The sequence below is a fragment of the Oxyura jamaicensis genome, chromosome 6, assembly GCF_011077185.1.
Source record: "Oxyura jamaicensis isolate SHBP4307 breed ruddy duck chromosome 6, BPBGC_Ojam_1.0, whole genome shotgun sequence".
Taxonomy (NCBI): Eukaryota; Metazoa; Chordata; class Aves; order Anseriformes; family Anatidae; genus Oxyura; species Oxyura jamaicensis.
Genome location: NC_048898.1, coordinates 8963948 through 8975731, shown reverse-complemented (window position 1 = coordinate 8975731; position 11784 = coordinate 8963948). Strand labels below are relative to the sequence as shown.

The 11784-nt window shown below is 45.2% G+C and overlaps 1 protein-coding gene across 2 annotated transcripts; it reads right to left on the bottom strand.

Annotated features, from left to right (window-relative positions):
- Positions 1-2232: 2232 nt before the first annotated feature.
- ADIRF (adipogenesis regulatory factor) lies at positions 2233-11109 on the bottom strand. 2 transcript variants are annotated; one of them, XM_035330668.1, is made up of 7 exons: positions 10647-11109; positions 9711-9812; positions 6819-7084; positions 5941-6046; positions 5320-5431; positions 3464-3526; positions 2233-2813 (listed from the first exon to the last, which is right to left on the bottom strand). In XM_035330668.1, the coding sequence occupies exons 4-7, from the start codon at positions 5971-5973 to the stop codon at positions 2707-2709; spliced, it is 315 nt and encodes a 104-aa protein (XP_035186559.1). In that variant the 5' UTR covers positions 5974-6046; positions 6819-7084; positions 9711-9812; positions 10647-11109; the 3' UTR covers positions 2233-2706. The 2 variants fall into 2 exon arrangements, with proteins under 2 accessions (XP_035186559.1, XP_035186558.1); XM_035330667.1 differs by lacking the exon at positions 10647-11109 and having other exon boundaries at positions 5320-6046.
- Positions 11110-11784: the final 675 nt, after the last annotated feature.

Here is an 11784-nt window from a genome sequence, read left to right as displayed (position 1 = left end):
TATATATATATATATATATATATATTTCAGAGAAGACTCTCTGTATTTTGTACATCTTTAGTAAATAATAATGAGTTTGGGAAAAGTTATTAGGAGCAGCTGAGACAGTAAACTCAGTTCTGGTATTTCATCCTGTAGGATTACAGGCATAGTTGTCCCTATTACTACCGCTGATGGCAATCAGGGAAACAGTCCTAGTGAATGGACTGCTGCAGTCAAAGCTGAAATAGGTACAAGGAGTTCATAAAACTCCTTTATAGCCCAAAGGTATTTATTTGATGGCAGCACTCACCTGTGCAGGTGGGGCCAGGCTGGGTGTGAATTCGCTTTGATCAGACCTCAAGGCTCAGCCAGCTGGGGACACACCCAGGAGCAAATTTTAGGGAATTTGAGAACACAGCTGGTGGAAGCTCAGGTGTTAGATAACTCCATGTGTCCCTATGGCTCGTGGCACGTGAGCTGGTAGGAGCTGTATGGCTCTCGTTTTGGTTTGATGCACTATCCAGAGCCTTTTGGTTTAGATGGGAATACATGGTACTCGGCTGGGAGCTGGCTGCCTGTGTGATGCACAAGGGAAAGATGAGCCCCAAATACTTTAAGGCCAAAGAGCACTGTGAACAAGGCGGTGATCTAATTTGTGGAGGAAAGCTCCAGAGTTTAGCCTTAGAAATACTTGCCAGTAAGTGACTCAGACTCATGGGTGCCTGTGCAACAGCATCTGCCCTCAGGACAAAGGAGCTGTGACAAACTCTGCTCAGGCCCCTGGGATCAGTGCTGAAGCAGCAAGGGCTTTGTGTCACGTCCCTGCTCCTGGCATCAAGTGCTGGGAGTTGCCTCCTGGTGCTCCTTGGCCAAGTGGAGACCAGCATTTCTGCTCGCTGGAGGAGGGAGCTGGCCTCCAGTGTGCCCCTGCCTGGCAGTCCCCTCTGTGGCTGCAGCAAGGCAACGTGAAACCTGCGTGCGGAGTGTCTGGCCTGTACCAGGAGCACAGAGCACCAGGAACAGTATCAGTTGTTTAAGAAGATAAGTGGTTTTACTGGGAAAAACAGAACAAACACACGCTGTAACTGCTGATTTTTTTGGTAATATGAACTAAGAAATGCTTTGCAGAAAATAAAGTGTAATGAAGACCAGTGTGTGGACTACTATTACCCACAAACACACCACCAAGCTGTGAAATTCCAAGCCTAAGTGCTCATTTTCTGAAGATTTCACCATGAGGGAAGTAACCATGGAAAGTACTAAATAATTAAGTACTATTGAGTGTTGCCCAGTAACTGACAGCGCAATAGTGTTGCTCTTTTTCTGTGAGCTTGCACTTGGGTAAATATTTAGGCTTTTAGAGCTTTAAATGACAGTGGACATTGCATTGGGACACTCAGTGCAAAGCCCTGGACTATGTTTGCTCACAGGTGATGCATCACGTATAGGTTCCTCTAAAGGTTTTTCAGTCCGTGCAGTCCTGAGCAGATTGCAGCCAATGCTCAGTGCTCTTCATGTTCAACAGTGGGCTGCTCTGTCCCAGGACTGCACCAGCAAACACCAGTGCTTCCAAAAAAACCCTTGTCACCCTCAGCTCTTGGCCAGCAGGTGTGAGACAGCGGTGTTTAAACCTGGCCTGGGCTGCACTGTTTCTTTATATCCAGATGCCGTTAGTTAGTCTCTGGTTTTATTTTGTAAGGCGCAGGTTAGCTTTTTACCCAAAACAGACTGGTGAGGCTTCAATCCAGTCAAAAAAAATAAAATAAAAGTAATAAAAAAAAAGGCAAATATTGCCAAAATTGCTTAGCAATGAGAAACATCCAAAGGCAAAGGTAAGAGCACTTACTGTGAATAAGTGGGTAATAGTGCCTTCTGTTGACAAAGGAAAGGCTAAGTGGGCATCCTGTCAGGCTGCAGCCAGGCTCTGATTGCTCAGCAATCAGCAATTTAAAATAAATATTTCCATCTCCCAGGCCAGCAGATTGCCCACTGTGCTCTCTAGCACAGCCACCTCTAAGCACCAGTGCCTAGAGAGCGGGTACCCGCTGTGCTGTGTGTGCTGGGGCACCTGTGAGCAGTGCTCAGGGACTGCTGCTCATTGCACCTACCTTATGGGACGGTCACTGGCCTCTTTGGACTTCAAATCAAAAGCAAAAGAGATTGGCAGGACATTGTGCGATCCTTTACTGAAAGCCCAATGACACAGCAAGAGTACCTTACAAGCTGATATATTTCCAGGGGGTGGAGGGGTGGAAATCTTAATAGTACTTTTATTTATCTCAATCTGAAAATACAGCAAAATAGAATGAGTGAACAACTGCCATGAAATAGAACACCAGCCTAACTTTTGATTACTGAGAGGAAACGTAATTGCATCATGTGAATATTTTGGTGCCCCGGAAAATTAACAGTTTTGCTATTTTTGTAAGTACACTCAACAAATGTGGCAATAATTATTGCACTGTTGTAAGAGCATGGCAATAACATTGCTGAAGCCTTATGGTCCACTTTGAACAGAACATTGTGAACAGATGTTAAAAGATGTGCTAAGAGATGTAATTTTCCTATAGGAAGGATAAGGAGAGCATTCTGCCTTACAGTTTTGTACTTGGGGATAGAGTAGTCATCCAGATCTCAAACAGCTTTCATTTTTCCACGTGCAGGAGTAGGGAACTGCAGAACTAAGATGGAATTTACATGCAATACTGTTTGCTTAAATTAACATTATTTCTTAAGTCCACATTTTTTCCCAAAGCCAGACATGGCTTCTGCAGCTTGTCCAGTTGCTTTTTCTACACCATCTTGTGCTGTCTTGGAAGCCTTATCAATAGCTGAAAGAGAGGGAAGAAAATTAACAGATAAGCAAAAAGCTTGAAAAAAATGCACCATAGTTTAATATTTATGATGGGAAGGGGAAGTGTGAAAATGTTTACTCTATAAAAATACAGGGATATATCTTGCCAGCGTCCAATGATAAGAAATGAGCTGCCAAAGCTCTGTGCTCAGCGTCCTTCCAGCTTGGATCATTAATGATTGACCCCGGCTGCTGCCTCAGCAGGCACTCAGGGCCAGCCTGGGCTTACCCCTCGGTGGACTCCTGCCCTTGGGACTGGAGGAGGCGAGATGCATCGCAAGCCTGCTGCACCCCCAGGGAGGAAGAACAAAGTTTTGTCTGCTTTGTTCCCAGAAGTTTTCTCTAAAGGAAGGCGAAGTCTGAGCATGAGGCTGAGTGCCATGCACCAGACACGGTGACCGGGGGCAGGTTGTTGGTTGTGGGATATCTGCTGGTGAGCACATGGTGCTACCAAGGGGCAGATCCAGAGATCCTTTCCCAGGAGTTTTGTGAAAGGCCAAAATTGTCACTGACACCAGGGGACCGTCATCCCGAGTGTGCCCATGGGACAGGGGGCAATGGGAGCTGCCTGCTGCGCGCGTGTTCAGCTGCTCCACCTCCTCTTGACTTGAACCTAATTTCTCATACCTTTCTGGCTGGCATCTGTAATCTGGTTGACTGCATCCTGCGTAGCCTGTCCCAGTGAATTTGCTGTAATTAAGGACACAAAAAATACATTTCCATCTGTTCACACTTATGCTCATAGGTCTTCCTGTGTCACCTACTGGTGTCAGTAGGCTTTCCCTGTCGGGGGCAGGTTATGTCCCTGCCACAGCCAAGGCTGGGGCCGTGGGGTTTGCTCATGGGCACCCTGTGAAGTATGGGTGCTGCCAGAGCAGGCTGCTATGAGATTGTCATCAGCACTTACTGATAGCTGTGCACATAGATGACAGATCAGAAGATAAAAATATGAGGAGGAGATAAAGAAGCAAAGGTTAGCAGGGAGCTTGAGCGAGACATTGGGCTGCAGGTTGCTTATTTTGCACTACACAAGCTTTTATTGATTTTATAGGTCATTATGCTTGGAGATCTTTGACCATCTCACGCGCATTGTCCTTGCCGGCTGCTTAGATGTAGAGCCTTTTTTCAAGAAGGAAGAAAACACATTAAACAGAGCAGGACAGGAAAAGGGAGATTTTACAACAATCTAAATGAGCATGAAGAGAAGTAGAATCTAAAACAATAATGGATCAGCTCCAGAATATAAAGCATTAAAAGCCCAAGACGCAGTGTAGTCTTGTGCTTTTGCAGACGAGATGTGTGACAGCTTATCAAAGAGCGGCAGCCATCTTATCACCTCTGCTAGACGGTGAAATGATCCCTCAGTGGCAGGAATACATTCAGGATGCAGCAAGGGTCACTTCATTTTTTACAGAAAGGAGTACCACCAGGTGTCTGGGTCTACTCTACATTTGTTCCCAGATGTGTAATACTCTGCTCTACCTTATTCCAACTCCAAAGAAGTCAGTGAAGTCACTCACGTTTCAGCTATACAGCAAAGTGCTTGCAGGACCTAAATCCAGCACTGTATAGAATACAAATTACACCCTGCTAGGAATGGTCTGCACACAAACTCTAAAGATTATACTATAAAATGCTATAGTAAGCTATACACATGGTGATTTTTATTTTCTTTTTTAATTCATTTAAAGGTGAAGCTATTATACTTTGCATTGCAAGATTGGTTTCCAATGCACAGTGCTAATGATAATAGAGTACTTGGTGCTACAACACAGGAATATTTATGACAGAAACATATACACAGGCTTTTCAAACCCTGTAAAATCTGGTGGTCACTGATGGATAAGACTACAATAGAAATACACATATTATTTCTTACAAACAGTCCATTTTGATCAATGTAGGTATTACTAGAAGGCATTGGTATTCAGGCCAAGTAGCAAACATTCTAGGCCAACTCCAACTCTTGAACAGAGAGCAGCTTAAAAACCACCACAGAGAACAAAAAAAGACCACACTGAGCAAAGTAAATGCTAAATTAAAAAAAGTCATTAGCATCCAAAAAAAATAAATAAAAAAGTCTCCAATGCTTCAAACCCACCAGGTTAAAGATCTGTGTGGGGAGAGCTGAGCTGAAGGAGAACCGTGCTCAGCAGCGCCTGTACCAGCTCTGCAGAGGCAGTGGTGGTGCCTGGGCTGTGGTGAGCCAGGGCTGGGGCCTGCTCCAGGTGATGGCCAAAACGTAGCCCCAGGGATGGAGAGGAAAGGAAGAGCCATGCTCTGCTCTCAGTGTGGACCTGCCTGCAAGGAGGGCAGCAGCTCTTCATCAGGACCTTTACTGTCCAGTCTCAAATGTTATCTGTTTACGGGAAATCTAATCAGCTACAATGAAGCTAGAAGTATAGCTTCAGATTTTGGTTTGGGCAAGTGAAAGCCGAAATTAACCCCCCTGCAAACAGACAATGACATTCCATCTTTCTTACCAGCATCTTTTGCTGCACCTTCTGCCTGCTCCTTCAGTCCCTGGAAGCTTTTACTTGACATGGCGGCTCCTGATGCCTCTTCGCAGCCCTCTGCTTCAATAAAATTCAACACCTGGCAATGTACAGCACACTGTGAGGGGTGTCCTGCCCCATCTGCTTTTATACGTGTGCCAGGAGACCTGCTGATGCTTTTGGGGATGATTGGTGCAATGGGTGGAGTTTGAATTTGAGGAAGGAGAGCTGAAAATCTAAACAGAAAATTTACCCTTGCCAATGAGAGGGTGTGCCCAGGTGGAGATTTCTGCTTCATTGCATTGTCTTTGTTTGTGTTTTTCTTTTTTTTTTTTTAATTCCAGACCAGAAAAAAAAAATCCTGTTCCACCATAACAGGCAGAGCAAACCACTGAGCTAAGCTCCATAAAGAGCTTTGGAAAACTACTGCAGAGTTCACCCTAGCCAGGCTGGCTTCCTTCTTCCTTCCTTCCCCAAGTGTTATAGCAGAGCTGAACCTCCTGAGGACAGGCTGCAGCCCAAACTGCATTTAGGTTTTAGCAATTTTAATCACAATGCACTTTTCTGGTCAGATGCGATACTTTCTGATTGTGAGGGCTGTAATTTTACCTGTGTTTTTATAAGAAAATGCAAATCTGGCATCCTCCCAGTTGCCTGTTTATGTTGGATTGCAAAAAGCCAATGTTGTGAAGGCCTTGCCTAGGCTGGGTGACAGCTGGGGAAAAAAAAGACAAGGAAAAACACTATTTACTAGTATGACTTTGTATTACAGATTTTGTTGGTACAGCAATATTGTTTAAAATCATTTCTTCGCCTAACATCACTACTTCAATAACAGTTTCTGGCTTTAACCTCTGCCATTTCACAGGTTCCTACCAGCCTTTGAAATTTATGTTTTCTGCCACCAATCCTGTGCACAAAGAAACTCAGTACAAATAAACTGCTGTGCTTGGGCAGAGCTGAGGGTCAGTGGGTTTGCCAGCTCCGAGGCTCCTCATTACCACCCTCCAGTTCATAAAGTGCCCTAGTTCAAACGTTCACACTCAGCCACATTCATCTTCCTGAGTAAAGCCTTTTTGCTGGGAAACGGGCACAAGAACAAGATACCGTGGATAAACTAGGGTGGGAAGTGACAGCTCTTGTAAGTTCAGTACTTCATTAGTACCCAAGCGAGCAAGAGCAGCAGAAAACAAGCCTAAACACAGACCGCTTCCCTCTGCAGCTTTATTCGGGTTGGCACTGCACAGAGCTCTTTTCAACTTCTGCACTGCTGGCACCGCTCATTTATTATTTCAGACAGCAATCCTCTTTCCTCCAAGACAGGTCAATTAGCATTTTAGTTACGCATTCCCATCACATATCTTTCTCAATTCCTGGCCGATTTCTTTTTTTCTGATCAATTTTCTCACTTGGCTTTGCAAAAACTCTGATAGACACCAATGTTTTGGGGTTTGTGGCCGTTCTTTGACTAAAACACCACCACAGACCTACTTATCTTTCTTGCTCAAACCCAAGAAACTAGCAACAACAAAACCATAGCAAACAGGCAGATTTCACCAGTTCTCCGCACCCTCAGCCAGATTGCTGCCGTCTCAATTAATTATGTCTGGAGTCGTGCTAGCAAAAGCAAGACATAGGCTTTCCAGTATCCTTGGGTAGGTTGTCACAGCTCCAGAGAGATGTCCTCACATCTCTTCCGTGCTGCTGGAATTTCAGCTGAAGGGCCCCACTGGCTCTGGCTGAGGGAGTCTGCCTGGAAGGGAGAAAAGGAGTTTGGATAACATTTACAACTGAAACATGCTCATATTGAACATTAAACAACCCCTACATTGTAACAGTATTTTAGAGGCAGCATAGCAGTATGGCTCCTAGTCTGATGTAATCCTTATCATTAATATAATCTTTATCATTAATATAATTGTCCCAACTACACTAAACAAATAAATGAATACACAAATCCAAAACCAAAGTAAGAAAATTACATATCCCCAGCAAAATGACATCACAAATCATTATAATATAATCCAGAACAGAAGAAATAATTATACTGGGCTAATACGTACCCTACCACGTAGAAATTCCGGGTAATACATGCTCTACCATATCTACATGGTAGGCTACATGGGACCAAAAGGTCTGTGCATCAGGGGGCTTGCAGAGTTATGAAGCCACATCAGAAAATTCCTGAAATGTCTTACATCATATTCATTTACTTTATGAGTTAATGTTGCTTTTTTAAAGCTCACATGATGTATACCTAACTGATGTTAGGTATACATCACAGTGCTCACAAATAAAAAGGATGATTGACATGAGCAAATATGATGACAAATTTCATTTGCTCAGGAATTTGCAGTGGTTTGTTCCTGTATTTTCATTTTGTTATGAATATTGACACTGCTAATGTAGATTAAATCTATTTCTGCTTTTAGCAAAATCAGTATTTCTCTAAAGAATTTAGCCTTGTCTTGGCCTCCAAAGGGAGTAATATCACAAGAGAAACAGACTCTGACAGACTATTTAAGGAATAGGAAAAGTAAAAAGGTAACTTATTTCTAATTTTAGATCCAGGAACTAAGCAAACTAACCATATCGCTTTAAATTAAATCCTGCAGGATACAGGTCACCTGACATACATTTCACTGAGCATCTCCCCATGCATGTTCATGCTGGGCTTGCCGTGGATATCTCGTGAGTGTCCTGGAAGTACCGAGACCACGAGGTGTGGGTGGCCACCACCAGCCCGCCCAGCACCAGCCCCTGCCTGCAGCGTCACTTCAGTGCGCTCGTGGTGCCCTGGGGAACACTCAAAGTGCTGTCTCTGCTTTCATAGGAGTTAAGCTGTCCTGAACATCTGGGTGAGCTTTTTCAATAACTTGGCCTCCTCATTAATCCCAGTCTTTGCTTTGACTCTATTGTACGCTTTTTGATAGTCTGCCACCATTGTAAAGAGATGATCCATCCCTCACCTGATGGACCTGACCTGCAAGTACTGTGAGATTGTTCATTTTGCTATTGTCAGCTCTCAACTGTGCTGTCTCAGGAGAAGAAAATCTATGGGTGGGGCAGGGTACTATGAAGTATTTTGAAAGCTGAATGCCAACACCCTGCGGCCTCCGTGCTCTCAGTCTCTTAATTTCTCCATGGTATTGACCCACTGCTCCAGCCTCTAAGTACATCTACAGCTTCTTACTCCTCTTCCTCCCACAGATTACCTCTTTCTCAATGGGTTTCCTGGTCTTGGGTTGCATCATTCTGTGTGTCCTAAGGTCAAATCGAACTGCCCACAGGTGGAAAGTTGGTTTGGACTTTTGCCCCATTCAGTCCCTAGTATTTGCTGAGACTGCAGACACTCCAGTTAACACCAGCTGTGGCAGCACGTTGTGCAGGCAGAGCCACATGCTGAGGTTCCCCTAACATTTCAGGCTATTCTAAAAGTTACTCTATGTGGGTGCATCACTTACATTGCTTGGCCAGAGCTGAGATGTTGCTCCTGATGGCAGCACAACTGCTCTCCTCCAGTGTGCAACCTGTCCCAGTGAGATGCTCCTTGCCTGGCTCCTCAGATTTCCTCTCTTTATCTGCACCTTCTTGGTCTGATGCCTCAACACTGCCTTTGATGAGCAGCAGGGTATTTCCTTTCAGAGTGAAGAAAAACAAACAAACACTGATTTCTTAAGCTCTAGGAGGGCTCCACAAGTCACGGCTCTGCCTGGAGCTAGTTGACACCTCTGAAGATGCAGCCCAAGTAACTTTGAGACACTCTGAAAGCCAAACATAAGACACTGCAGGGAACTCAGGAATTACTCTGATTTCCTTTCTGTTCCCACCTCTACCATGGCAGGACACATCTCCGAACACCCTCACATATATCAGTAACACAGCCTTTCTGGTCGCATTACCTGAAAGGAGTGAGAGGTACTTAACAACAGCTAGAGCTCATGTTTTACACATGAAAATAGCCAAACAGGGTTAATTAAGTGGAAAGTGTTGACATGTATTTGTTTTTGTTGTTATTGTTGTTGTTGATTTATACTTTGACCAGGGCTGGGGTTTATAGATATATGGAGTTTCCAACAGTAGGGTAAATACAATGATGTGTCAGGGCTGAGAAGTCTTGCACAAATCACTCCTGAGGCTAACCAAGTATGTGACATTCAACATCTGCATTTGCAAGAAGAGCCTGACACTAGAGTGGCCAGGACATGATGATTACCTTAAGAAACAGAACTGTTTGCTGACAAAAAATGTAATTATGCTAAGTCAAGTGTTACTCATTTAAAAGATCAAGCTAAAGTTGTTCTAATTAAGCTAAATTAGCCTTCCAGTTCAAATGCAGAAATACAACTGGGAGAAAAGTAGGTATGACTGAGTCTTACCTTGCAGGGGTAGTAATATTCCCCAGAAATCCCCAGTCAGGTCTGCTTCAGACTTGAGATTAAAATAAGGCCAGTATTTATGGACTTCTTCTCCTTTAACTCCTGGATTTGGAATTGTCAGGCAATTTATGGTGTCTCAAGATACCCTCCACCTTGAGTATATCAGGGAAAAAAAAAAAAAAAAAAAAAAAAAAAGAGTCTGGTCCTTAGGTTATAAGAGTTAAAAAGATGAGAAAGGCTCGACTACCAACTTGAGGCCTGGCACAAGGCTGCAGAAGAGAGAATTGGTCCTGCTCTCCCAGGACTGGTGAGGAGCTGAGCTGGGCTCAAAGCCGAGGTGAGGACCACGGGATGGCCATGGATATATTCTAGATACAAGGAGAGGAGGAAGAGCCACAGATCTTTGAGTTGAATTTTAGGGCATGCATTATCTAGACATAAAAATTGGGCTTTCTGGTGAAGTAGGGCTTTCAGAAGTCTATCATTACCTGTTTTGCATTTAAATTAGCAGGCACAGGTTAAGGCATTCATGAGAGACCCGCTGCCTTCTCACCATGCCAGGCAAACCTCTTTAGAAACCCATGCCTGCATGTTCTTCAGCCCTTGGCTAAAGCCTGGTTGTGGGGGGCTCTCAAGGACCAGGACCTGTGTCAGAACAAACCACTTGATCAAGCCTAACCCTGGTTTTACATTGAAAGTAAGTTATGCTGTTACAAGGGAAGAAATAAATAAATAAATAAATCAGCCTTTTGTTGGTCATTTGTATGGTAAAGCTGAACCTCCATAGAGCAGTGGTCGTTCCTGCCTCGTGGGACCACCAAACTCCAGGCAAAAGCAGCAGGGTTGGAAGCTGGCCTTGCCACTCCACAGCAGGACTGAATTAACGTTTTTTGTGAGAGCAGTGCCACGCTGACAAGGTCCATCTAAATAATTCACAGCACAAGATGTGCAGAAGAACCTCTTGGTCTCCCAGCTCACGGCCCATCAGCAGAAGACTGCTTTTGGCCTGTTCATCTCCATCAGCGCTCACCTGGGGCAGCGAGGTGGCCAGTGTTTCCCTCAGGCTCCACCATGGGATGTTGTCTGACACACCTCCTCCACGCTCACGCTTTTCAGTTTCTTTCCATTGCCTGTAGTTATGTCTGTGTGAACACCTGTTAAAAGCACCGATATCCTTCCTACACGGTGAACCAAATAGGTGCATACAACAATGCTTAATGAAGTAATTAGGGGACAAGCCCTTGGGTCTTTCATGAAGACCTTTCTCCCTCAGGGGAGGCACATTTCCAGATCCCTCACCTCTGTCACAGCTGCTGGGGCTGTGCCCTCCGCTCTCCTCACCCAGGCTGGGGCCAGCCCGAGGCAGCTGCAGGGAGGAAGAGGAGGCTGCCGAGCCCATGCGTGGGCAGGGTGACGCAGGTGCTGAAGCAGGAGGAAAGGGCACGGCCTGACCTCCTACCTGAGGGCTGGCAATCGCCTCGTGCGAGGCCCATGGACGGCCCTGGCAGCTCTGAGCACGGCTAGGACAGAGCACGAGTGGGCAGGGGCCGCACCCACCCCTCCTGCCCAGGAAACTGCCCGCTGGTGGGAGCAGAAGCAGAGCTTTGGGAAGCATTCAGGTATTTATGCAGTAGCTGGGCAGTATTTTTAGGATTAAGATTCAAGATACAGGTGTGTAAACATCAATTAAATCATTTCCTTCCCACAGGAAAAGCAGTGCTACAGCGTCCACAAGTGGTGTGCTGCAAGCCTCTCCCACAAGCAGTTACAGACCTCGCTGCTGCAGAGCAGTGCCTCTGCACCCCTCGCTTTGCAATTCCAATTCTCCCTTCTAAGCTGTTCTGAACCAGGGCAAAGCCTGCAAGAGACAACAGGCATTTGGGGAGTGGCTTCCTCCTTGCTTTGAATTATGATTTGGCTAGGCTGATGCATGCCTCTACCTTCCCCATGTGCTGGAGCTAGCAAGGGCGCTCAGCTCCACCTTCCTTCTGTCTGGCAGAACATTTTTTTGCATCACTGTAAAGCAAAGCTTCTGAGCAGGGGGTCTGTTTTCCTGCCTCTCTCCACTGAGCAC

What these genes read in the sequence shown, in the direction of transcription:
- ADIRF (XM_035330667.1), bottom strand. Translation starts at nt 5,629, where the DNA reads ATGAAGCAGAAATCTCCACCTGGGCACACCCTCTCATTGGCAAGGGTA. An exon ending in AGGTGCAGCAAAAGATGCTG is followed by an intron (nt 3,527 to 5,319) that starts GTAAGAAAGATG and finishes CCTTAATTACAG; the next exon opens with CAAATTCACTGGGACAGGCT. An exon ending in TACAGATGCCAGCCAGAAAG is followed by an intron (nt 2,814 to 3,463) that starts GTATGAGAAATT and finishes CCTCTCTTTCAG; the next exon opens with CTATTGATAAGGCTTCCAAG.